The sequence below is a fragment of the Protobothrops mucrosquamatus genome, unplaced genomic scaffold, assembly GCF_001527695.2.
Source record: "Protobothrops mucrosquamatus isolate PMUCROS unplaced genomic scaffold, P.Mucros_1.0 scaffold_301, whole genome shotgun sequence".
NCBI lineage: Eukaryota > Metazoa > Chordata > Lepidosauria > Squamata > Viperidae > Protobothrops > Protobothrops mucrosquamatus.
The window spans coordinates 55,982-80,127 of record NW_015386377.1 but is presented as its reverse complement, the minus strand read 5'-3'; the positions used below and the strand labels follow the sequence as shown (position 1 = coordinate 80,127).

The 24,146-nt window shown below is 42.3% G+C and overlaps 1 protein-coding gene across 1 annotated transcript in view; it reads right to left on the bottom strand.

Moving 5' to 3' along the window:
- Positions 1-24,146, bottom strand: part of SMURF1 (SMAD specific E3 ubiquitin protein ligase 1) — a 39,212-nt gene that overhangs the window by 6,978 nt on the left and 8,088 nt on the right. Inside the window, exons 2-12 of the mRNA XM_015832091.1 lie at positions 12,654-12,725; positions 11,670-11,778; positions 10,567-10,700; positions 10,395-10,460; positions 9,688-9,763; positions 7,570-7,814; positions 6,379-6,463; positions 6,050-6,196; positions 4,698-4,899; positions 3,639-3,742; positions 1,306-1,420 (exon numbers count right to left, since the gene is read on the bottom strand). Coding sequence (XP_015687577.1) covers positions 1,306-1,420; positions 3,639-3,742; positions 4,698-4,899; positions 6,050-6,196; positions 6,379-6,463; positions 7,570-7,814; positions 9,688-9,763; positions 10,395-10,460; positions 10,567-10,700; positions 11,670-11,778; positions 12,654-12,725 — 1,355 coding nt within the window. The remainder of the gene's footprint in view (positions 1-1,305; positions 1,421-3,638; positions 3,743-4,697; positions 4,900-6,049; positions 6,197-6,378; positions 6,464-7,569; positions 7,815-9,687; positions 9,764-10,394; positions 10,461-10,566; positions 10,701-11,669; positions 11,779-12,653; positions 12,726-24,146) is intronic.

Sequence of the window (24,146 nt, the reverse complement as noted above, 5' to 3'; positions counted from 1 at the left end):
GTCATGAGTGACAAGCGGCTGCCCAGACAACCCTTTCAAATTTCAGAGGAAACAAATCCGTTAGCTAGCCATTCCCTTCAGGGCTGACAGCTCTGGGGCTGGCGTCAATGGCAATAATAAGGATAATACTGGCAATTGTTAAAGAGGAAGAAGGCGAAAAGGAAAAAGAAATGGATTTGTGGAGGGAGCAGCAAGGCCAAATCTTACCTAGGGCAGGAGGGAGGACAGGACTGGAATAGCCCGGCCACATTCAGATCTGAGTCACAACCCCACCCACCCCCGTTTGGCTCCATCCACATGTTGCCCCCGCTGATTGCAAAAGGGTGAGGGCCGTCTCGACCCTTCCCAACGTTGCCCACTCCTGCCTGCGTGTGGAAACATGTTCAGGCTACACCAATTAGTCCATTAGAAGCCAGTTAGTTCTAGGTAAAGCTCTGAGCCCTATTTCGTATCCGCTTACCTTCCATGGTCTATGGGGACTCGACTGAAAAATAGACATTAATCGGTTCGCAGAATGTACAGAAAAATCAAACAAAGGAGGGAAAAGGTTTCAGTTTGACCTCCTCCCACGACTGGATTGTGTTGAAAAATCAAAGCAGGATGCCTTAGCTTGCCCTAAAGCAGCGGACTGGCCTACCCACCGCAGGAGCTCAAAAAGAGGGGCAGGTGTGCAAATGTCACGGTGGAGCCACCAAAGTCCATTAATTTATGCAAAGTTTCCAATATCGGCACAGAGTTTGCGGCTCGAGTCCAGAGGGCGACTTATAAGCACTCAAGTGGTTGTTGCTGGGTAGGGGAAGGAGTGAGGGATTGCTAAACTGGCTGGGAAACTGTTATGGAACACCGAAAAATGAAGATCACGTGACCACAGCAGCAGCCCAGCAGAAACTAGTAGCACTGAAGCAACCACAATTTCCACAAATTGTATTCCCTTGGGAGTCATGGGTCCTGGATTTGGGGCACATTCTGTAAGTTAGCCCACCTGAGGTACCTGGATTCAAAAACTGTTGCCCTGTGATGCATCACCTTGCCCAGGTAAAGGTCATGACAATGCAAGTTTTAGTAATACATAGTTTGAATTAAGTGTTGTACAGTACACCACTCAGAATCACTCTTCGTGAGATGGACAGCCACATAAATTTGACAAAGTATATCAAATAAATAACATCCCGGTGAGATCTAACGCTAAATGAGCTGATGATTGAACTCTGCCCTCTATATTTCCCCTGGTTTCAGAGCGGGTTGCTTCTTCTAAAGCATATCTTCAAAGGACACAAATAGATTCTTGGCTTTTAAAGTACTTACGGGGTTGATGGAGGAATCAGGATTTATTTGCAGCGTGTAAATGTTATCAGTTGAATATTGGAAAAGGCCATAATATGGATTCAGCATTTCGTGGCATAGAAGGTACAGCCATTCCCTGCCGGACATAATTTTCAACAAGATTAGAAATGGTGGAGGGTGAGAAATGAAAGTTAAAAGTTTATTATTCCACTTCAAGAAATTGGATTAGTTTCCAAGCTGGTCTATGACAGCCTTAAGCTCAGCATCTTTAAGATACGTGGGCCGGGGGAATGTTAGGAGTTGAGGTCCACACTTCTTAAAGTTGCTGAGGTTGACAAATAATACTGGTTTATGAGACAGCATAAGACACTTTTGAAAAAGGCTGACTCCAGCTCGCAAGATTGCCGCTTAAGAAAAATATTATGAAGCAGAGTTCAGTCGCAACAGCTTTTCTGGATCCTCCTTGCTCTCTTAAAGAAGGACAGGAAACAGAATAAAAACAGGCAATAGGTAGAGTTAGAGTATGTTAATATTTGATTGTATTATGTTTGGGTAGTTTTATTTAGATCTGGGATGACATGTGCATAACCCTGTATTCGATTCCGGGAAGTGCAGGGGGGGGAGGGGATTTAAGATGTAAATATAAATGTTGGTATATTAAAATGTTACAGTGAAATAATGTATTTGAAGAAGGTGAGATGCTCGGCTGGCGCCCCCAGACTGCGTCCGAAGGAAAGGAAGGAGGTGGGATGTGTAGGGTAGTTGAGAGGAGGAAGGAGGAGAGAGGTGTAGGTAGGACGAAGAGAGGAGGAGGGAAGTAGATAGGAAGGGTGAAAGAGAGGGTGGACGCGGGCGGGGGGGCTGCTGAGCATCTCTGAATAGATATGGGGGTTTTTTTGTTGTTTTTTTTGTTTAATGTATACCATATTTGTATCTTGTTTGTATATTTGAAAATTAATAAAAATTTGAATATATAAAAAAAGAACAGGCAATAGGAAGTTTGGCTTTTTTTTTTTTTTTTTGAAGAACTGTGAAGATTTTTTTTTGTGGGAAGATGGTGCCTGATGAGCTAAACACCTGAGATAACAGAGTAGCTTCATTGCATAATGGGGAATCTTCTGCCTACCCCACCCCCAAATCCAATGGAGACATCTGGTTAAGGCATGCTAGAGGATTCAGCATCCGTCTAGACAGCACATTTAAGTGCAGACGAGATAAAGAGATGCTGAAACGCTCCGCAAGACAGAGGGTGACAAGGGAGAGGTCAAAAGCAGAGAACTCCCAGACTACAGAACAAAATTAAAGAGCAGTATCAATAGACAAGACAACAAAAAAGGGGTTGTTGTTTTTTTGGTTCAGCAGCAATTTAGACGCTGATGGATTCAGCCACCCGAATCCAGGAAATGGGTGCTCAAGATGATGCAAGGGAGCGATCAGCATTACAAGAGGATGCCAGGATGAAATACAGCCATAATCTCGGGTGAGGTAGCTGGATCAAGAGAACCTTTTCCAAAACAAGTTAGAAAGTGTGGCTTGCCTAAGCACATGAGAGGCAAAGAGATCTACTGCCACACGTTTCACATTTCAGAATTTGCAGGAGAGAAAGCAGGGTAAAAAGGAAGGAACTTTCTTTATGTCTACCCCACTGAACACATTCAAACGTAATCAGCTTTGGTTTCTTTAAGTATGATTCTTATTGTGGGGCCCTTGGTGCTCTTTGAGTTTGATTGTTTTCTTGCAGATATTTCATTACCCAACTAGGTAACATCATCAGTGCTAAAAGAATGTGGAGGAGGAGGAGGAGGAGGAGGAGGAGGAAGAGGAAGAGGAAGAGGAGGAGGAGGAGGAGGAGGAGGAGGAGGAGGAGGAAGAGGAGGAGGAGGAGGACTGTAGGATCCTTGGTGTTCTCTGAGCCTGCTTCTTTTCTTGGAGACATTTCATTACCCAACTAGGTAGCGTCATCAGTGCTACAAGGGAGTGGGGTTTGTGGAGAGGAGGAGGAGGAAGAGGAGGAGGATGACGACGAAGAGGAGGATGACTGTGGGGTCCTTGGTGCTCTCTGAGCTTGGTTGTTTTCTTGCAGATGTTTCATTGCCCAACTAGGCTACAGTATCAGTGCTAGGAGAGAGAGGGGTTTGCTTCTGTTTATTTTAGGAAGCACCTATATAAGGGGCCACCAAGAACAACCTCAACGAACCAGCAGGAACACTTCCACCAACAAGCAAGCCAATAGTATATAAACGAAGAGTCACACACACACACACACACACACACACACACACACACACACACACACACACACACAAATACACCCCTAAAAATCCTAAAATCTCTTTTAGGATTCTGGCCCTTACCTTGCCACTCCACCATAATCTAAGCCTTCCTCTCCCCGAAATTTCACCATCAGCCTCTTCTTCAGGTCTTTTGGCCTCATCTTCATTATCTGACGGTAAGATTCCTACGCACAGAAAGAGAAGTGCTTTTTTTTTTAAAAAAAAAAAATCCCCTTATTTTACCCAAAGCAGCTGAACTTCTCACATCTCTTTCCTAACCAATGTTAGAAGAAGAAAAAAAAAAGGAGAATCTTTTGGCTGTTTCTTATCCAAAGGTGGTTTTGTTCTTGATGCTCAACAAGTTGCTTGGCTTGATGTAAAACTGCGGTTTTGTGAACTTTTTTTTTATATAAATATTTTATTAATTTTCTACTTTTACAGTCAAATGCCTAATAGACAACGTGTTGTCTGGGTCCATTAGTAATTCAGTGGTCTATGTTAACTTCTTCAGTCTAGATCCAATATTACACCACCCAGTGTTTCCTCTCTTCTTCCCCACACTAGGCAAATACAATTCTTATTGTTATTAATACACATACAATTGAATACCAACATCTGCGTTACATTTTTCTCATCCTACCAATCGTGTCAGTTTTAGATAACTTTCCTAACCAAAACGTATCTGGATTTTAGGACCTTCTTTTGACACAGTGGCTAAGCCAATCACTGCAGCTGTTACGGGAATTTCGGGGCCATTAAGCAAATCCAGCTTCTCCCCCCCGACCCCCCCAGTGATTTTTGCTTATTGAAAGTTGGTTGAGAAAGCCGCAAATGACTATCGCAGGACGACCCCGGAAGGCTTCAACCGTTGTAAATACACACTGGTTGCCAAGGGTCCAAATCTGGACCGTACGATCGTGGGGACGCCGCAACCGCTGTATCTGCAGAGACCAGCTGTTAAGTCGATTTTTTTCCCCCGGTGCGGTTGTAATTTAGAATGGCTGCTCAACGAATGGCTGTAAATTGAGGACCACCTGTCTCAGATTCACCAGTTTCTCGTCTTTTTTATACGACGACGTGCCTCTTCCTGGCAGGCAGAGGAAGCCCAGATCCCATTCCCTCGGGCTCCCGCTTACACACCTCAAATATTTCCTCCCTGGATACTTCGATGCGGCAGTGGCCAGCCTGGGGCTGCTGGAGGGAGAGTTCGTGCCGGAGGAACTTGAGCTTCTGCACCAGGTCCCGTTCGTATCTCTGAGCGGGCAGCTCCTCGCTGTCTTCCAGCGAGCCCTCGTTGGGGGCTTGCAGAGGCTGGTTGGATTCTTTGAGTTGGCATTGGTGACTTGGGTGGGGAAGGAAAAAGGGGAGAGAACACGTTACTTCCAAAAGCAGAGAAAGAAGCAGGAGGCATCAGGAGTGGGCCTGTTCATTTGCTTATTTATTTGAAGAATGCACGTGGCCTTCCCTAACCTTGGCAACTTTGAGACCTGTGGGATTCTGGGAGTTGAAGTCCACAGGTCTTAAGGTTGCCAAGGTTGGAGACCCCTGCTCTAAAACTACAAGGGGGTAGCTCACACGAATAAAACCGTGGCCTCTAAGGACCGTAAAACACAAGCCAAACCCAGGACCTCCATCATGCCTTTGGGATGCCTCATAATCAACTCCACACTGTATCCAGAGCCTGGGTAAAAAGGCAGATCTTGATGAACTTCTGAAGAGCTAAAAAGGGGGTGGGTGGGTGGGGTGAGTGTGTTTTCTATGGTGGAGGCAGCCACATCAGAAGCATGTTTCTGAGGTCGCCTTAGTGGGCAAGATTTCAAGGAAGGGACCTGGAACATGCCTACGCTATCTGATCTGGTACAACAGGGAGATAACTCTGGAGGGGATTCACCTGCTCTCCCCCCCCCAATAACTTGGGTCTCCTGCCACATTTAGATGTGAAAACCAGTGTTCACAGGGTGATATGCGGGAGGGGGGGAGATTAATTTCTTGACAGCACCACAAAAGACAACACAGCCAAATTTTTCATTTCTTTGAAGCAATGCGGTGGCGCCTTCTCGTCGGGTTGTTCCTGCAATTCCCCACCAGGTTACCTGCCTTAAAAATTACACAACCACAGGGATGATCCAAACCTCTAATAAGGGATGACAATGACATATTTCAGAGGGGAAGAAGCCGTATCACCTGTTAGAGCAGGCCGGGTGTCCCCAGTCGTACCTTTTAAAAGGTAATTAATTTATACTGGAATAAGACTGACTTAGATGGCAGCGTTCAAAATGGAAACAGCTTGTCGTCAAAAGCTTTCAACATACCTTCCAGGTTGTTTCTGGTTCAACGTGTGCTCAATGGAGTCTTGTTTTTAGGGCTCTCATAAAGATATTAAATACTGCCTTACGCAGCCTACTGCTTCACTACCTCCATATTATATTCAGGACTAATCTTGCCCTGATTCTCAGCCTCAAAGATCAAGCAGCAACTTAAGGGCGACGTACTTCATTATGTGATGCAGTCTTGGATCTGTGAACTGCGTGGTTCTGTTATTATGATCTACAAAATATATTCTTCCCGATACTGTACTTCTAACTTCCCAGCCTGGAGGCAGAGGTCCAAGCTCATCACAATTCACACTGTTAAGGTCTCTGCAAAAAAGAAAAAAGGAAAAACAAAAGGAGGAGGAGGAACAAGATTTAACTCAAGGACAGCATTATTTTAAATTATTTGAACGTGTCTACAGAGATGAGTGGCCATATAAATCTCCAAATCCTACAGTTTCACTTCCTGCAGACATCTAAGTGAACTCAAAAGCAGCCAATATACCTACCTTGGTATCCTGGGATCGTGCCAGGTGCTAACCCCAGTTTGTGTATGCAAAAAGTAAACTTGTCCCTGTACTGTTGTCCTTTGCTCTAAAGAGACAGAAAAAGAAAAGAAAAAAGAGGCTAACGGAGAAAATGTCCAAATCCATCACAAAACTTTGTGACTAAAGCCAGACCTAGTAAAACTGAGCTAAATCTTTAGAACAGTAGTTTATTTGCTTCCCTTACCTTCGGAGAGTTTGACATTGTTACAACAGGTACAAAAGGTCTTATGAAAAGTAACACAAAGGTGTTACGAAAGGTAACACCAAGAAGTGTGTTGCAGTTTCCTTGAAATTTTAAAATTTATTTTTGTTTACTGCTCATTCAGAAACCCGGTGCTCTATTGCAAGGGACCCCAATCCCCGGACCAGCACCGGGCCACGCAAACAAGTGAAGCCCCATCCGCGGGATGCAGGCAGCACGTGAAACCAGGCCCCCTCTGGTCCACGGAAAAACCTCTCTCCACGGAACCGATCCCTGGTGCCGCTGCAATATTGGAGCAATATATGGTCTTGTTTGTCATTTGCATTTTATTGGGCAGCTGTTTTAGGAGCTGCAAAAGATTTGCCTGGTTCCCTCCCAACTTCCACGACAATCTGGTTTTAATATCGCTTTGCCAACAGACCATATGAACAGTCCAGCTGCAAAATCCTGATACATTCATTTGAGAAATACAACACTTGACAGTGTTAAACTACCATCTAGCCAGCTCCAGGAAAAAAAAACCTTCCCACTTATTCTGCCTCTTAGACAAAAGCCAATCGCACATCAATAAACATAAACATACTGGAAGTAAAACATAGAGCTAGGGTGTCAAGTGTAAAATCCCATAAAAGAGAAGTCACCAAAATGAAGTAATGCCACTTCTGGATGCAAAACAGGTCACAGAAGTCTCTTCCTCCAATACCCCATCTTTTTCTTTTTTTCTTTTTTCCTTCCTTCCTTCCTTCCTTCCTTCCTTCCTTCCTTCCTTCCTTCCCTCCCTCCCTCACATGCTACCTGTCTCGCTATGCAAAATGACTCTGAACAGCTTGCAGTGCCATTAAAAAATATATATAAGATCAATTACAAATATAAAAAAAAATAATTGAACCATTTGGTCTTGCCCTGGGATTGCCAGGTTAGGGATGGGCAGCAACCCTACCCAAACTCACCGTAGCCTTCAGGCAGATCCGGTGATGGCGACTGATGACCGTGGGGCCTATTTTGGGGGGTCTGGACATGGCTTCTTACATCAGGACCCCGCAATCGCTGGACCTGGAGGGTCTGATCCTGGCCAGGGGTTTCCGGGAACCTACAGTTCCCTCCGCCAGCAGCTCCTGTGCTGTCCGTGTACGGGGCTGGCTCCTCCATGTAGCAGCTCAGAGGCCTCCCAGGTCCCGAGTCTTCATAAACCGTTCTGAAAGTAGAGAAACTCGTTCAGTGGACAGATTTTCACCCATCCCCTAAGAAAGCGTTGGAGCAGTGGTTCTCAACCTTTTTAATGCCGCGACCCCAACCGGTCGTAAGTCGAGGACTAAACCGGTCGTAAGTCGAGGACTAAACCGGTCGTAAGTCGAGGACTTTCGCTGCCCGGGAGCGCCGCGCATGCGTGGTTCCGCCCCCTGCGCCGGCCGAGGCGTAGCTGGCAAGCGGCAGAGATGGAGCAGGCCGACCACCAGCTGGCCCAGCCCAAGGGAGGTAAGGCACCCGCCGGAAAAGGGGAAAAAAAAATGGCGGACAGCCTTGCTTGGCGACCCCCGTGAAATGGTCGATCAACCCCAAATGGGGTCCCGACCCACAGGTTGAGAACCACTGCGTTGGAGGAATCCTCCTTAGGGGAAGGGGCCCAGCCTTTCCCAGAAGACCTCACCCTCAGAAAGCCAAGAACCCAGAAAAATGTCTTGGAAGCACAAAATGCAAATGACTCACAACTGCAAGGGACATGTGTATGCCAAAGACTACATTTGCATTTATCTCTTAAGTGACCAGACTTCCTCCAGTGACTCACTTCATGATGATAAAAATGCTGAGGGAAAGCAACCTTACTTTTCGGCCCCCTTTCTTTGCTGCAACTAAAAGCTAAAATTAGCTTTTATTCTTAAATGGATAGAATATTTGCAGTTCGGGGAGGAATTGTGGAGGGTCCCTGGGGCTGTCCGAGATTGGCTGTTTTCTTGAAGACGTTTCATGACTCAACTAGGGAACATCATCAGCGCACGACGACGATGGAAATTTTATTCATTATTTAGCGTATGATGAGCACACGACAGAAAAGAAGTAAATATACACAGTTTGCGATAATGGCGAATATCTGCAGCTAGAGTGTGGGTTGGTTTCCAAATGTTTTGTTACCAAGCTAGGTAACACCTTCGGTGGAATTCTTCGCTGACACTGTCACCAACACTGACATCCCCTCAATTCCACTGAAGACGTTACCTAGCCTGGTAACGAAACGTTTGGAAACCAAACCCACAAGCTCAGAGAACGAACCTCCACCCTCATGTATACACAGTCTACGAAATTATAAGTAAAACATCTCTGGGGATAGGGCAGTGGCCTCATAACTGGATCACTGAACAGAATTAGGGTTGATACTGGAAGAAGTGCCTATCCAGGTGATCACCTCTAGGGTTGCTTCGCACAGATCTTCTGGGGAACCAGAGAGCGCATATGATGGGCCATCTTGCGCAATGCGTTTAATACAGTGGTTCTCAACCTTGTTAATGCCGCGACCCCAACCGGTCGTAAGTCGAGGATTAAACCGGTCGTAAGTCGAGGACTAAGCCGGTCGTAAGTCGAGGACTACCCAACCGGTCGTAAGTCGAGGACGTTCCCTGCCCGGGAGCGCCGCACATGCGTGGTTCTGCCCCCTGCGCCGGCCGAGGCGTAGCTGGCAAGCGGCAGAGACGGAGCAGGCCGACCACCAGCTGGCCCAGCCCAAGGGAGGTAAGGCACCCGCCGGAAAAGGGGAAAAAATGGCGGACAGCCTTGCTTGGCGACCCCCGTGAAATGGTCAATCGACCCCAAATGGGGTCCCGACCCACAGGTTGAGAACCACTGGTTTAATAGCTTGCCTATCTGCACCACAATCGCAACAAGAGGGATCTTTCCATCCCCGCCGATGCAAGGCAGAGGCACTTCTTCCAGTTATCCCTTCTAATTCTGTTCAGTTTCGACCAGGCAAAGCGAGGCGGTTTGGAAATGAAAGGTCTGCAAGGAGACAAACCAAGCTCAGAGAGAGCATCAAGGACCCCACAGTCCTGAAACTGATCAGAAGACGGGATACCTACCCTTCATTCTCCAAGAGCCCCCTGCAGTCTACCACAGACCCTCCTGTGCCTATCCTGTCTCGTGTCTGTAGGCTGACTGGAATGAGAAAAAAAAAAAAAGAGAAACAAAAAATGCAAACGTTTCAGTATACAAATAAAAGACAGCAATTAAAATATAAAAACATCCTGGGATGTGGTTTGCTTTGACGTGGCAAGCATTTGTACATTTTATAGACTCTCAAGCATTTGGATACGATCCACATGCAGAGTCCCTTCCTAGCAATACTTTGCTGAGATAATTTGGGTCTTAAGAGGCAGTGCGTTTTCGTAGTCTAGTACTTCAATCTTTATTGACAAAAAGGAAAAAAAAGAAGAATATAATAAGCCCTCTACTCCTAGTGCATCCTTAAAATTTCAGGAATTAAGACCACTAACAATTAAAAACAATCAACAAAGCATTCACAGCACAATAATTTAGACTACAATCTGTATAATACCTTTGGCTAAAAACCCAAAGCCTTCCATATTAACGTGCAATTGCGAAATTCTTTTCCCTCACAAGAGCAAAGAGAGCAAATTTGTCACACTAGGGGGCAGTCTAAAAAGGAAGACTTTTTTTTTTACCACCTCAGTCATACTAATCTTCAATAAAGAAGTATTCTGCTTGTTATATCCGGAGTTGAACGAACACAATGGCTATATTTTATGAGCTGTTCAGATATTCTCACCAACTATCTGGCCTCGGACTGCATCCGTGTCTGTAGGATTTAGTTTGCATAGATCCAAACGCTGGTCTGAAACGAACAACGGGGGGAAAAATTCACCCAAGAATATATACAAGAGACACAAAATACTGTCCAAACCAACCCAGAAAACATTTGGCAATAAAGATGTGCTTACATCCCGTATCTTTTAGCCTGCTGATGGCATTGGAAAGAAGTCGGACGCATCCCAGGAAGCCAGCTCCCTGTTTTTTGTGAATTTTCTTATGATTCCAGACACTGATGGTGATAGAATCTGATTTTCCAACGTATCTAGAATAATCAGTTGGAGGAGGATGTTTAACTGAGGTTTTGTTTTTTTTTCTCTCTGCTATGGTACAACTTTCCCATTTGTGAACCCATTTGAATAATGCTTTGGTTACACCACGTCTTTATCAAAGAAGAGAAACATGCAACTAATCACTAGATTACTGTAATTTGCACAGCGTGTTAAATAGATAATACACAAACATTTGTTAATTGCAGACAACCTTATTACAAACTACAAAGTGAAGAGCTCATTAGACTACGGAAAGGCTGCTTTTTTCCCAAAACTGGAGCTGCTGCATCAAGGCTCATTTTTGTGCTATGACTACATAGGACAAGAGGCATCTTCTGTTGCTAACAGCCAAGGAATTACGCAAGGATTTCTAGAAAAGAGATACAGGCTTTCATTTCTGGAATTCAGAAGCCAGACAAGATGCAATGTTTTCAAGTGAGGGGCTTTTCAAAAGTACATTAAGTCACTTGGGCATGCTTAAAATAAGTGTCTTGGAGTCTAGCCGATAGCTCAAAACTCACAAGCCCCAAAATTAAGTCTCGCAAATTATTACACAAGAACGTTCTTTAACAAAACATACTAATAATCATCCCTGGGGAGTGGGCATTGCCTCGATATTACTTTGGATCAGCACTGCTAATATAAAGCCTTTTAGACCGCCAGTTGTGTAAGAGAGGAGACATAGAAGGAATTGTTATTTTATGGACTATTTGGGAACTGCTTTCTTAAGTTTATTCGGTAGCCTACTTGCATTCACTGTGTTATTTCTCTTTTGCTGTAAGTTAGCGTGAGCTTTGGTTCCCAGGTACAGATCAAGGTTGTAAATACATCGTGTAAATGAAGAAGGAACAAGGATTCTCCCTTGGAACCCACCTCAGTGAGATGGGCGGCATAAAAATGTAATCTGTAAAAAATGCACGTGAGAAAAATAAATAAAACCTCATGCTGAACAGACAACTTACAAATCGTAATGTTGGTTCCATTTGGGATCTAAGGTGTTCTTCACAGTGTCGGTGGAATGACACTGACCAGACCCATCCACCACAATCTTTGCAAAGGGGTCAGGAAGCCCTGCAAAGAACAAAGACCAATGAAACTTGCAGATGGCTGCCAAACCACAATGTTTAACTGCTCTCCTGTAATTGTGAGAAGACAGTTGCTGGGAATACAGAGGATTTTCTCTCTGGTAAAGTTTCTCTTAGTGTAGAAGAGGTAAAGCATGGTGTATAAAACACACAGAGTGTGAGCCAAATGCGGCTACTCAGACTTATTTTAGGGCCTGTATTTTAAGGCCTGTATTTCAGCCCTTAAACCCCCTCGCCAAAGACCCCACACCAAGGGCAATGTTGGATCCAGTCAACTTTTGCTGTGCTATACAAGTCCTAGATGGCCTTTGATTTAAAAGCAGCATGCCTCTGGAAGAGAACACAAAGCTCAGTCTAACTAATTCCATGATGTGCTATTTTTAAAGTCCCCTGAAATGCTGAAAAGTGCAACTAAGCCTTTTCCGGGTTTCTAATGTATGATCTTCGACGTGTCACACCAGGCCTGTCCGTGAAAAGAACCCGCACCGGTGATTCCCCCCGTTAATTCAGTGTGACTTGATCTGCCATCTCACAAGAGGAGATATTTACCGTGCCTTACAGCGCCTCACCCAATTTAGAAGGGAGAGAGTGAGCATGAGCAGAAATGTATTTGCTGGCAGCCGTCAGAGTCAAGATCTGCTTTAAGCAGCTCGCAGCAAAAAAGATCACGCTGGCTGCTTCGTGGTCTGGTGAATATAAATTTCAGATAGTTATGCTTCCGACTCTCGAGAAACTTTCCTTAAATGCCCTCAACAGAAACATGGAAGAAAAGAATTAACCTCAGCAGAATAGTTTCAATATGCACAAAGGATGGGATGGGGAGGTATGAAAAAGTATATATAGAGATTTCCAGTTACTTACTGAAGAAATCTTTCTTTGCGAGATTCTTGGCACAAAGCACTGCGAGAAAAAGGAAAAGGTTAGCAGATTCCACTCATATTTCAGCATAAACAGCTCAAGCTGGGAAAAGATTTCTCTTACACACCGCAGGGCACAATTTATAAAAAGCTCAGAAACTAATACAACTGGACTAATAAATAGCAGCGTTACGTTCAGTTATTTTCATGAATTGCACAGCATATATGTTTTCCCAAACCTGGGCTTTTGCCTTCTAATTCATTTATAAGGAGAAACCGTGGAAAGTTCGTTCGTTGTACTAGGAACTCTTTTTAAAACTGGCCATTTTAAGAATTCAGAAAAGGTTTGGCTTAGGTGATCAAATTAAAACCCGGTTGAGTTTCAAACATTTCCCAGCCAGTGTTGTGGTTTCTTACTAGAGTTTTTAAAAAGTTATTCCTCCATCAAAAGGGCTTGACACTTAGGTATTATCACAGAGGTGCTGTTCTTATACACAAATGTTAACACAAATTCAGAGGCTTGATAACTGGCTCATATTTATGACGGTTACACTGTCCTAGGGCCGTGTGATTGGCTTTGGGATGGGATGGGATGGGATGGGATGGGATGGGATGGGATGGGATAGAATAGAATAATAGAATAGAATAGAATAGAATAGAATAGAATAGAATAGAATAGAATAGAATAAGGAATGGAATGGAATAATAACTTTATTGTCACTTTGAACATACACCAATCGGCGTACATCAAAATGAAATTTCTTGCATGCAGCTCTCAAAGGGCCACCACCTCCAATATTCACTCCTTGTTCGGGGCCAGCTCAAGTTTCAGATTGCCCATTTTAGTCTCTAGATAGCAAACGATGGCAAACAGGGCAGATGGAAAACGGAGCTCCGTGTGGATTAGCCCTCAAATTAGCTTATATTCCTGCAGGACAACCTCGCCTCCTTTCCTTTTTCTGATTCTGTCTCTCTCTTCCAAGATCAGGCCTCGCTCCTTTTCGCCCCTGGAGCACGCTGCTGCCTCTGGGCCTGCCGACGGCCTCCTCCAGTTCCTTCACTCCATAAGCCCCCGGGACTTCTCCTCCTCAGCCTCCATCGGAAACAGCCCTGATCTGCAATAGAATCCGTCGCTGGGCCAGCAGCCCGATCTTGCTGCCGGCAGAACAATTTCAAACAGCGCCAACGACTCTCAACGGTCTCACCAACGGTTCCGAAACAGCTCAAAACTCGCCGTGCCAAAAGCCAAGAGTGTCGGTCGTATGTTAGCTCGGTCCTACTACTTTACTCAGGTGGCCTCTATCCCTTGTATCCCTCCAAAACCTTTTCACCTTCCAGAGCCAAGGCAGCCGTAGCCGATCCAGGCGCCGCCATCTTAACTCCGGGTCCCCAGTCTCCGCGACCTTCTGACAAGCGAAATCAACGGGAAATGCAGATTCACTTAACAACCCTGTTACTAAATTAACAAACGCAAGGATTTCCTTAGCAACTGGGGCAAGGAAATAGAATAGAATTCTTTATTGGCCAAATGTGGTTGGACACACAAGGAATTTGTTTCCGGTGCGTACGCTCTCAGTGTACATACAAGTAATAAGTGGTAACCGTGATCATAGAAAAGTCGTAAAATGGGGCGAAACTCACTCAATGTTCCCCTTAGCAACATAAATCTTGGTCCTGCAGGTCAGTTACCTGTACTACGATGCCCTTATTTTTTGCGATGTGCTTTTAAAGAGTTTCTTGCTAGAATTTAATGACAAAGAACTCCGATTTCCAGCAGGCGCTCACGATAGAAAGTTCAGAGGCTGTACTTGTACATGCATGAGCAAGCACATCAATAGAAACACAAAGAACACTTTGAAAGCTAAGAGCAAAGGTTTGTTTAATCAGAAAATCCATTCTAGTACTGCTCTGTCAAATACACCCAGTAGCTGCCAACATCTGGCCTTTAGAAGTGAACCCTGAACACGAAGGGTTCATTTATACAACAAAGTCAACACTAAGGGCCAAAAACAAGCCATCCTCTCCCGTTTAGAGGAGTGTGACAACAGGGTTTAAGCTCCATCTGAATGATCCAAAGTATTTCCTCCATTTTTAAGGAAAACGTTCGTTCCTCGAAATCTGTCGTTACGCGAAGAAAGGAAAAGACTGGTTAAATAATTAACAACTACGCCAGGTGTTTGAAGGAGAGTTTTGGGGCAAAAGAATATGTAGCTGAAAGGAATGGTGTCTCCTTCCTGCTTCGCATTAGGTTTCCTTAAATTCCACTTTATTTTTTTTTTCTTCCACTGAGCCTACTTTTGCTATCAGGGTTTAGTTGAGATGACAAAATGAATCTGACCGGCTAAGACTCTGGGCCGAAGCCAACACAGTGAAATGTAACAGAAATTAAAAGTTCTGCATTTAGATAGCAAACAAAAAAATTAAAAAAAAAAACCCCAGGCACAAGAGATGTTTGGCTTGGCAATGGTGCGTATGAGAGAAGGATAGAGATGTCGAGCGAGTCGCAAAAGTGAACAACAGCCAGCAGTGCGATGCCAAGTACAAAATAAGTTCAAGACATCTTAAGCTGCTTTAAGAGAGTTAGCTCCGTTCTGTAATGCAGAGTTAGGCTACGACTGGAGAACCGTGTCCAGCTCTGGATGAAACATCGTTAAGAAAAAGACCGAACGAGTGAGACCCCTTGTAGATGGACGGGTAGGATAACAAAAGATTTAGAATTGAAATGTTACGAAAAACAGTTGGAAGAGCTGGCTATATTTAGCCTGGAGAAGAGAAGATGAAGGGGCTGATAGAACAGCCGGGGGGAGATGATCCCTTCACCTTCGCTGGAAGCATTTAGCGAGGATCGCTCCTTAGTGGTGCTGCCTTCCCGATATTCCCGTCAGAGGTTGGACCGGATGAAATCCGAGGCCACTTTCAATTCTACGCTTCTCTGGCCCCTGATAGGCCACAGAAAGCGAAATCATCAATTGGGAAACGATTATCCCAAGATTTTCAATTACACATGATTAGGCTAGAAGTTTAAACGGTAGGATCTGCTGCCGCCATACAGGCAGTCCTCGACTTACAACCACCATTGAGCCCAGAATTTATGTCGCTAAGGGAGAAATATTGTTAAGTGAATTCCGCCCCACTTTAGGACTTTTCTTGATGTAGTTGTTAAGGGAAGCAATGCAGTCTGTTAAGTTAGTGACACGGTTGTAAAGTGAATCTGATTTCCACATGGTCTTTGCTTGTCAGAAGTTCGCCAAAGGGGATCACGTGACCCCGGGACACGGCGACCGTCAGTTGCCAAGCCTGTGAATTTTGATCACATGACAATAGGGATGTTGTAACAGTCGTAAGTGTGAAAAATGATTGTAAGTCATTTTTAGTGCCGTTGTAACTTTGAACGGTCACTAAACAAACAGTTATAAGTCAAGGACTACCTTTATCTAGTTTAGCCTCTCAAGTGGCCATAAAGAAAAAAAACAACACAGTACTGTATCCTAGTTACTAGATCACATTAAAATAGTCCAGAGCTGGATTTTTTTCATCTCTAAAGAATCTGCAATCTCACATTTTTTCCCCCTCGTCATTCAATTATTACAGAAATAACACATCTTTGGCAGGAACACCTAAACATAGGAACATTAATTTGACTGCTTCATGAGATCTGATTGTGGTTCAGTCAAAACAGAACTGTTATTTCTTTTAATCATATTTTATCAACTGCAAGCCAAGAATGAACCAACAGATACTTCATTTCCTCAAGATAGAATTACAAAGTTTGATTCCTTAGAAAAGCAATCGCCCACTGAGTGCCCTCAGCATAACCCATACTTCAATTTCCAGAATTCCCAATCAACGTGGATTTTACCTTTACATTTTGCAACTTGTGAGAACTCCAGGGGGAAGAGCTGTCGACAATCACTGGGTGCGCAGTGGGGAAATGTTATAAAGCCATATGCTCATTTTATGAAGCACAGTCTGTTTGGATCAACGGTGTTCGTGTAATACTTCCCTAAATCCCCACAGCAAAATCAGAATTTGCTGTATGCTCAGAGCAGCCCAAAACACTATCGGTTATTGCCACTGGGTGCATACACACCATACCACAAGGTTTGCTTTTGTCATAGTATAAGCTAGCTAAGAACCACTGCAGGTTAGAGAGCTAGAGATGAAAAGAAGAAGAAAAAAAACCCAGTCAAGTAACACGTAACTCAAGGTTGCAAAAATTCTGTTGGGACATCTGCAAGATGCTTCAACAATCTCATTGTTCCAGGGAAAGAAATTTCTGATCTTTGCAGTAATGGAAGAGAAGCAAAAGAGAGACTGCCATAAGCCAAGATCAACAGCTGGGTAGAAAGGTGCAAGGTTAGGATGCAGATAGACCCTGGAGGTGGCCCTGATTTTGTGGAAATTTTGGAAATTAAGACTTTCATTAGCTCTAGTATTGGTCAGCTCCCTGGCAGCTTGCCTGTGCAAGGAGCAGGGGGCTGGACTAGAAGACCTCCAAAGTCCCTTCCAACCCTATTATTTTATGTTTTATGAACTCTGAAGCGCCGTAAGGAATTAGAGAAAGGTTTTAGAAAGGTAGCCAATATCAACAAGTTATGCTAACAACTTGTCAGCTGATCAGGATAGTCTTTGTTTCTAAGCAAATCACAGGTTTTATTCCATACATTAAACATTGAACTAAACCATCCTCACCATTTAATTCCAAGGCTCAACAAGACCTATAGGAACATCAGAAACAAACAGCTCAACAGAAAATGCAGATATTTTCTCCTTCCAACAAAAATAAACATGTACATCATCAGAGGAGCCAGAATGATCAAACCACTTTATCATCCCCAAAGCAGGTCTAAGTAAACAATCTCTTATGTATGCCAAGAAATTCTTGCTATCAAAGACATCCGGCTGGTGATACAGAGATGGAAGAAGGGAAGATGCCTGAATAAAACAATGCATTCAGGATATTATTCCTCCGAAATTAAAACCAACACCCTTCATTAATGCAGTCGGCTAGACTCATAGATGACAATTCCTCTTACAGGCAATTAATGAACATCCATCTTGGGGACAAAAGTGGTTTTTTCAGGAGACTAAAAGAACTGATCTTTACTTCTCATTGCCAAAGGTAATTGACGTACATTGGATTGACATCAGAACCTATTGCCAATTTCTGTCCAGCCCTGGGCCTTAAACTGAATGTTTCGTACCTCTGTAGCTATCCAAAATGCTAACATTATCTGTAATAATCTTAAAGGCAGTATTAGTCCTCCTGAATAGTACCAAGAACTTTATCGTGTCGTATATGCTGCAGACATAAGTGGTTGGATAAGTGGGCGTAAAAACCTGTTTTAAAGCCACCTGTGAATTTGCTTCTATTTCCACAAAATACCAAGCTAAGTCATTCAAAAAACAAACTATAGTAACATATAATCTAATAATTCAACAGCAGCATGTTACGATTTTCTAATGTCCATTTGAAAGCTGGCAATACATAACGTCTGTGCATTAAAATAGTATCAGTCGTATAAGAACTATATATATGAAGTTGAAAGCAACTCAGCTAGCTATTAAAGAATAGCAGATCATCACTACTCATTCACTAAGAAGCTAGAATTTCTCAGGATTTATTCACACCTTCTTAGCCGCTTAAATTCAGGTCTGATAGTCTAACAGCATTCACATCCAAACTTTTAAAATAACTCATCATGCTTAGCATTATCCATACTAGACAGAATTTCCATTGAACAGAATTGGGACCTAATTATACTTCAAGTGCTTTATTAAAGTAACAGATTAAAGACTCAATAGAAAGATAGTCAAAAGGGAGAAAAAAAAGAAGCCTCAGTAGCAGACATTTCAGGGTTGACTTTGATCATCTGTATATTCTATCATCTGAAGACTTTACCCCCACACACACACACATAAAAAAAATTCTTGTAGTATTTCTGCACTGCATTTCAAGAAATACTTATTTTTAGTTTTCCGTATGACTTTCCCTGCGTAATTCCACTTAAAGCTATCTCAGTGCACCAAATTTTTCTTAATGGCTTTCAGATCTCCAGTCCCCAGTGTAGCCACAGTACGTTGAAGATCGTCTGTATTTGGCACCAATTCCAACTTCTGATGACTGGCTAACCATACATCAAACGTTTCTCCCACTTCTGGCTTGCCTGATCTCTGGGCATTATTATTTTTTTTGCATCATTTATGCTTTATTTTTCTTGATGATGATAAAGTTGGAAGGGACCTTGGAGGTCATCTAGTCCAACCCCCTGCTCAGGCAGGAAACCCTATACCATTTTGGACAAATGGCTGTCCAGTTTCTTCTTAAAAACTTCCAGTGTTGGCACATTCACCGCTTCTGGAGGCAGGTTGTTCCACTGGTTAATTGTTCTCACTGTCAGGAAATTTCTCCTTAGTTCTAGGTTGCTTCTCTCTTTGGTTAGCTTCTACCCGTTGCTTCTCGTCCTGCCTTCAGGCGCCTTGGAAAATAGCTTCACTCCCTCTTCTTTGTGGCAGCCCCTGAGATACTGGAAGACTGCTATCATGTCCCCCCTCGTCCTTCTCTTTGTTAAACTAGACATACCCAATTCCAGCAACGTTCCTTATATGCTTTAGCCTCCAGTCCCCTAATCATCTTTGTTGCTCTTCTCTGTACTCTTTCTAGAGTCTCAACATCCTTTTTACATCGTGGTGACCAAAACTGGATGCCGTATTCCAAGTGTGGCCTTACCAAGGCCTTGTAAAGTGGTATTAATACTTCACGTGATCTTGATTCTATCTTCATTCAGTATGTTGGCTCCTGTCCATTTTTTCCCACTTAAATCATTAACAAAACAACAAAAGCAGCAAGGAAATGCAGATGCAAAATCCTAAAGTGAATCCAGACTTCTAATGTTTCTTTTTGACTTCCTCAGAGTATTAGGGAGAAAGGAAGGCAAGTGCCAGCCCAACCTCTAAAGCAGGGGTAGTCAACCTTGGCTCTTTTATGACTCGTGGACTTCAACTCCCAGAATTCCTGAGCCAGCTAAGCTGGCTCAGGAATTCTGGGAGTTGAAGTCCACGAGTCATAAAAGAGCCAAGGTTGACTACCCCTGCTCTAAAGGTTTAAGTTACCCTTGTTGGTTATTCACTTTCTTTGACTTCCCTGTTATTCAATAAGCCATGTCACCTGAAGGAAGAGTTGTAGAATTTTTTTTTATTTAAAATAAACAGTTTTAAAATGCTTACTGCTTGCATAATCCAGACATTATCCATGTATAAAAAGCATGCTCTTCCTCCCACTAACAAGCATAACTCAGATTCCAAGTTTCGTTTCATTTGCCAAAAATATTTTTGCGTGCTTAATACTTATAGCTCACTGAAAAAGCTCTGATTCAGGACAGCACTGTACAAACACCCACAAGGACAAATGAAATTAAGAATCGGGATGCACCAGCCGAGGTCAAAGACACAAATGTTTGGGTCACATGTTTGAAATCCAAGCACTTCCCCCAAGCTTGAGTTTCATCCTTTGAGAATGGAAACTTGTGGCTTAACCAACAACATGCTCTTGAACAAAACGTGACTGGAGAGAAGGCAGTTCCTGTAAATCCAGACGGAGCATCCGGTCAGCCAAAACCAAATTGTTTTTATTTTATTTTTTTAAAGTAAATACTGTAAGGTTAGACCAGATCAGTTTTTGAATGCAAGACAGCCACTTACAAGAGTTCATTTAGGGACTGCTCAAAGTTACAACGGCACTGAAAAAAGTGACTTATGACCGTCGTTCACACAACCGTTGCAGCATCCACATGGTCACGTGATCAAAATTCAGAATGCTTGGCAACTGACTTGTATTTATGATGGTTGCAGCGTCCCGGGGTGTGTGTGTGTCACTTAACAAACATCTCTCTTAGCAACAGAAATGTCGGGCTCAGCTGTGGTTGTAAAGCTGAGGACTACCTGTATTTCATATTTTGGTTAATATGGTTCAATTTATTCTTATAAAATCAATCAATTTCTTCATGTAAAATTTATACCTTCCAATTCTACATGCATCTTTAGAAGAGCACTGAAGAGAGGATATTAATCCTCTTCCAATACATACGAATCCCAATCATGGTGGGTTTTTTTTTAATGTTTTCAATCAGCAAAAACACATTTCAAGATAAACCAGTTGAAAAGTAAACTAATTTTCACATATATAGAAACATCGACACTAGACGAACTATGATTACATGAAATATATACTTGTTCCAAATTTTGGCAGATCACTTTTTTCACCCAGTGCTCTTTTTACGTAAAGATAATTTGCATCTTCAAACATTAATGCTGACAGAGTGGACCCAGCAGCAGCAAAAACTGTTTTACAGGAAAACTGTTTAGACAGTTGAGGATATTGCCAGATTTGAATGAACCTATTCTAGCATAATTTATACCCACTTGTGATACAAACATTCAGGAAATGTTGCCTTTAGCATCTATTGTGACTGAACAGCCTTGCGAATCATTGCATTAAACTGTCTTTAAAACAAAAAAGCAATTCCTGGCATCATTGCGTTAAACTGTCTTTAAAACAAAAAAAGCAATTCCTGGCAACTGATTTATGTGGATTCAAAGATAATAGGTACAATTCCTTTAAACCAGAGGGTAGTTGATGAAAATCAATGGGTAAAAGAAGACCCTCAAGCATATCAAATTAATGTGTGGCACATGACTGTCTTGGTGTTTCCTTACCTATTATCATAACTTGGAAAATAGAATTATTCTGAGAGTTTGAAAGAAAGAAAGAGAGAGGGGGAAAGAAAGAAAGAAAGAAAGAAAGAAAGAAAGAAAGAATGAAAGAAAGAAAGAAAGAAAGAAAGAAAGAAAGAAAGAAAGAAAGAAAGAAAGAAAGAAAGAAAAAGAGTTTTTAACCAATTCTGTGTTTTAACTTAATTTGGTGCTTTTATATCTATGCTTCTAAACATTTGCATCTTTAACAAAACTCCACAGAATGTAAGGTAGCTAGCAACAATGCATGCCATTATAAGGAGGGTCTTTTTCTAACTAAAGCTGTATCAGCCTATGTAATGCACTTTTGTTCCTCAAATATGACAGCATTACTCTAAATCTGAATCTATACTCTGTTTGTATAGAGTAGATCTGTACTAACAAACACTGAGCTAACAAAAGAAAGTATAATATAAAATTTATCATGATAAATGGCTGTCTAACCATTAAAAAAGAAAGCAGATTGTATTCAGGACATCTACAATGACAAAATAGACAATTTTCTAAAACCTATCATGATACATTTACTTGTTCTGAATTATCCTAGCAATATTTATCCCCTTTTTTTTTGCTCACAATAGAATTGCATATTTAGGACCCTTAAGCATTTTAATACTGATAGAACTCTACCATATTATGGAATCCACCTCTGCCTCTGTATGCAAACAATGTGATGGTCCAAGTTGCAACAAATATATTTCTATTCCATGTGGCAATATGAACCATAGAACTTAATATATATTGCACAGCTAATATGGTAAAAAGATGGCGGCATTATAACACAACATCATGTAATAAAGCAGCCTTGTAGACTCTTAGTTGGAGTGTTTGTGTAAAGTCCATGCAGACACATAAAATAAACACCTAGACAGACATCCTGGAACAGCAGGGAAAATTGTAGACACTGGCATCCTAGAGGAATGAAAAGCAAAATGTACATATCATCCAGCAGTTTTTCAAAGCTCACTCTTAATAAGATAATTAGCAATCCCACCTACAAATCTATTGGGCAATAACAGAAATCCTTGCACCGATGGGCTAATTAAGACACTAAGAGATGGAGAAAAAATTCCTGAAATACAACATAGTCCACTATTCTAAATCAACTTTCTCCAACCTGGTGCCTTCCAGGCGTGTCAGAGCTCAAGCTTTCATAATTTCCGTGGGAGATCTCATGGTGACTGGAGACCAGTAAAATACACAAGAGGGTAATCTAGAAAAAACTGTCTGAATTAAAAGGGCAGGGAGAAACTGATTAACATCTGAAGCAAGTCCACTGCAATTTAGGAAGGTGCAACCTATACTTCCAACAACTCTCATGATTCTGTTGCCCCAATTTGTCAAAGTACGGGTAGTCCTTGACTTACCACCACAATTGAGCCCAAAATTGATTTTGCTAAGGGAGAAATGTGTTAAGTGAGCTTTGCCCCACTTTATGACTTTTCTTGCCACACTTGTTAAGGGAATGACTGCAGTTGTTAAATGAGTAACACGGTTGTTAAGTGAATCTGGTTTTCCCGTTGACTTTGCTTGTCAAGAGGTCACAAAAGGGGATCACATGACCCTGGGACACTGCGACCGTCATAAATAGGAAGCAGCTGTCAAGCATCCGAATGTAAATCACATGACCCTGGGGATGCTGAAACGGTCGTGTGAAAAATGGTCATCAGTCACTTTTTTCAGTGCCGTTGTTACTTCAAAAGGTCACTAAGCAAACTGTTGTAAGTCAAGGACTGCCTAGAATCAAAAGTGGTCCAGATCATACTTCCATCCTTCAATGTGAATTCATCTGAGACTTTTCATAGCCATCTTAAGTCATCTACAGTTTTAGTCTTTATTTTAGTATTAAATGTAGCCATCTTTTCCACCTCTCCCTTCAGTCCATCTTCTTTTTTCTTCCACTTCCTTCATCTGGGAATAGTTTACAAATATGTGTCGATTCAGTTAAAAACAAACTGTCCTAACCTTTTAATTAGAATTCTCCCTAAGAAATATTTTCAACTGCAAGTGAGCACATTTCAGCCTCCCTGGCCGGTTTTTGAAAGCTTCTGAGGGACAGGAGGGTAACTTTAATTTTTAATTTTCAGGGAGGAATTCAACAGATCGCGGACAGATTTTGTTTTCTTCCTAGCATTTTGGTATTAGAAAAGAAGAATACTGTTGGCTGCAGTTCTGGTAGACTGAAAGCAGGGTAAAAGATTTAGCAACATCAAACAAAACATCTCGAGCTAAGCAACAAAGTGGCCTTCCAGATGTGCTGGATTTGCATCTCTCAATATCCCCGGCCAACATGATCCGAGTCCAAATGTCAGGAAATATGAGAAGTGAAATCCAACTCATCTGGACAGCACCCATTTGCGGAAGGTTACAATAGAGAAAAGAAAAGAGCTTGCAGAATTTTTTTTCCCCCTTCCTTGTAAGGTTGGAAGCTTCTTTTCACGAGGCTCCAACTTTATAAAGAACATTCTGAGTTATCAGTTAAATTGTCTTGACATATTGCAGACATATTTTACTGTATCTGGGAATTTCTTTCCTAGCTCCCAAATGATGGCTGTTGGTGTACAGTAATTTCATGAAATGAATTAGTTGCAATAATAATGAGTAGTTTTAATAAAGCCACTATACTATTTGCCTGTGTGCCTTTTGAGGGTGATGAACATATTAAATAAAGAGAAAGCATAACACAAAAATATAATAATAATAATAATAATAATAATAATAATAATAATAATAATAATAATAATAA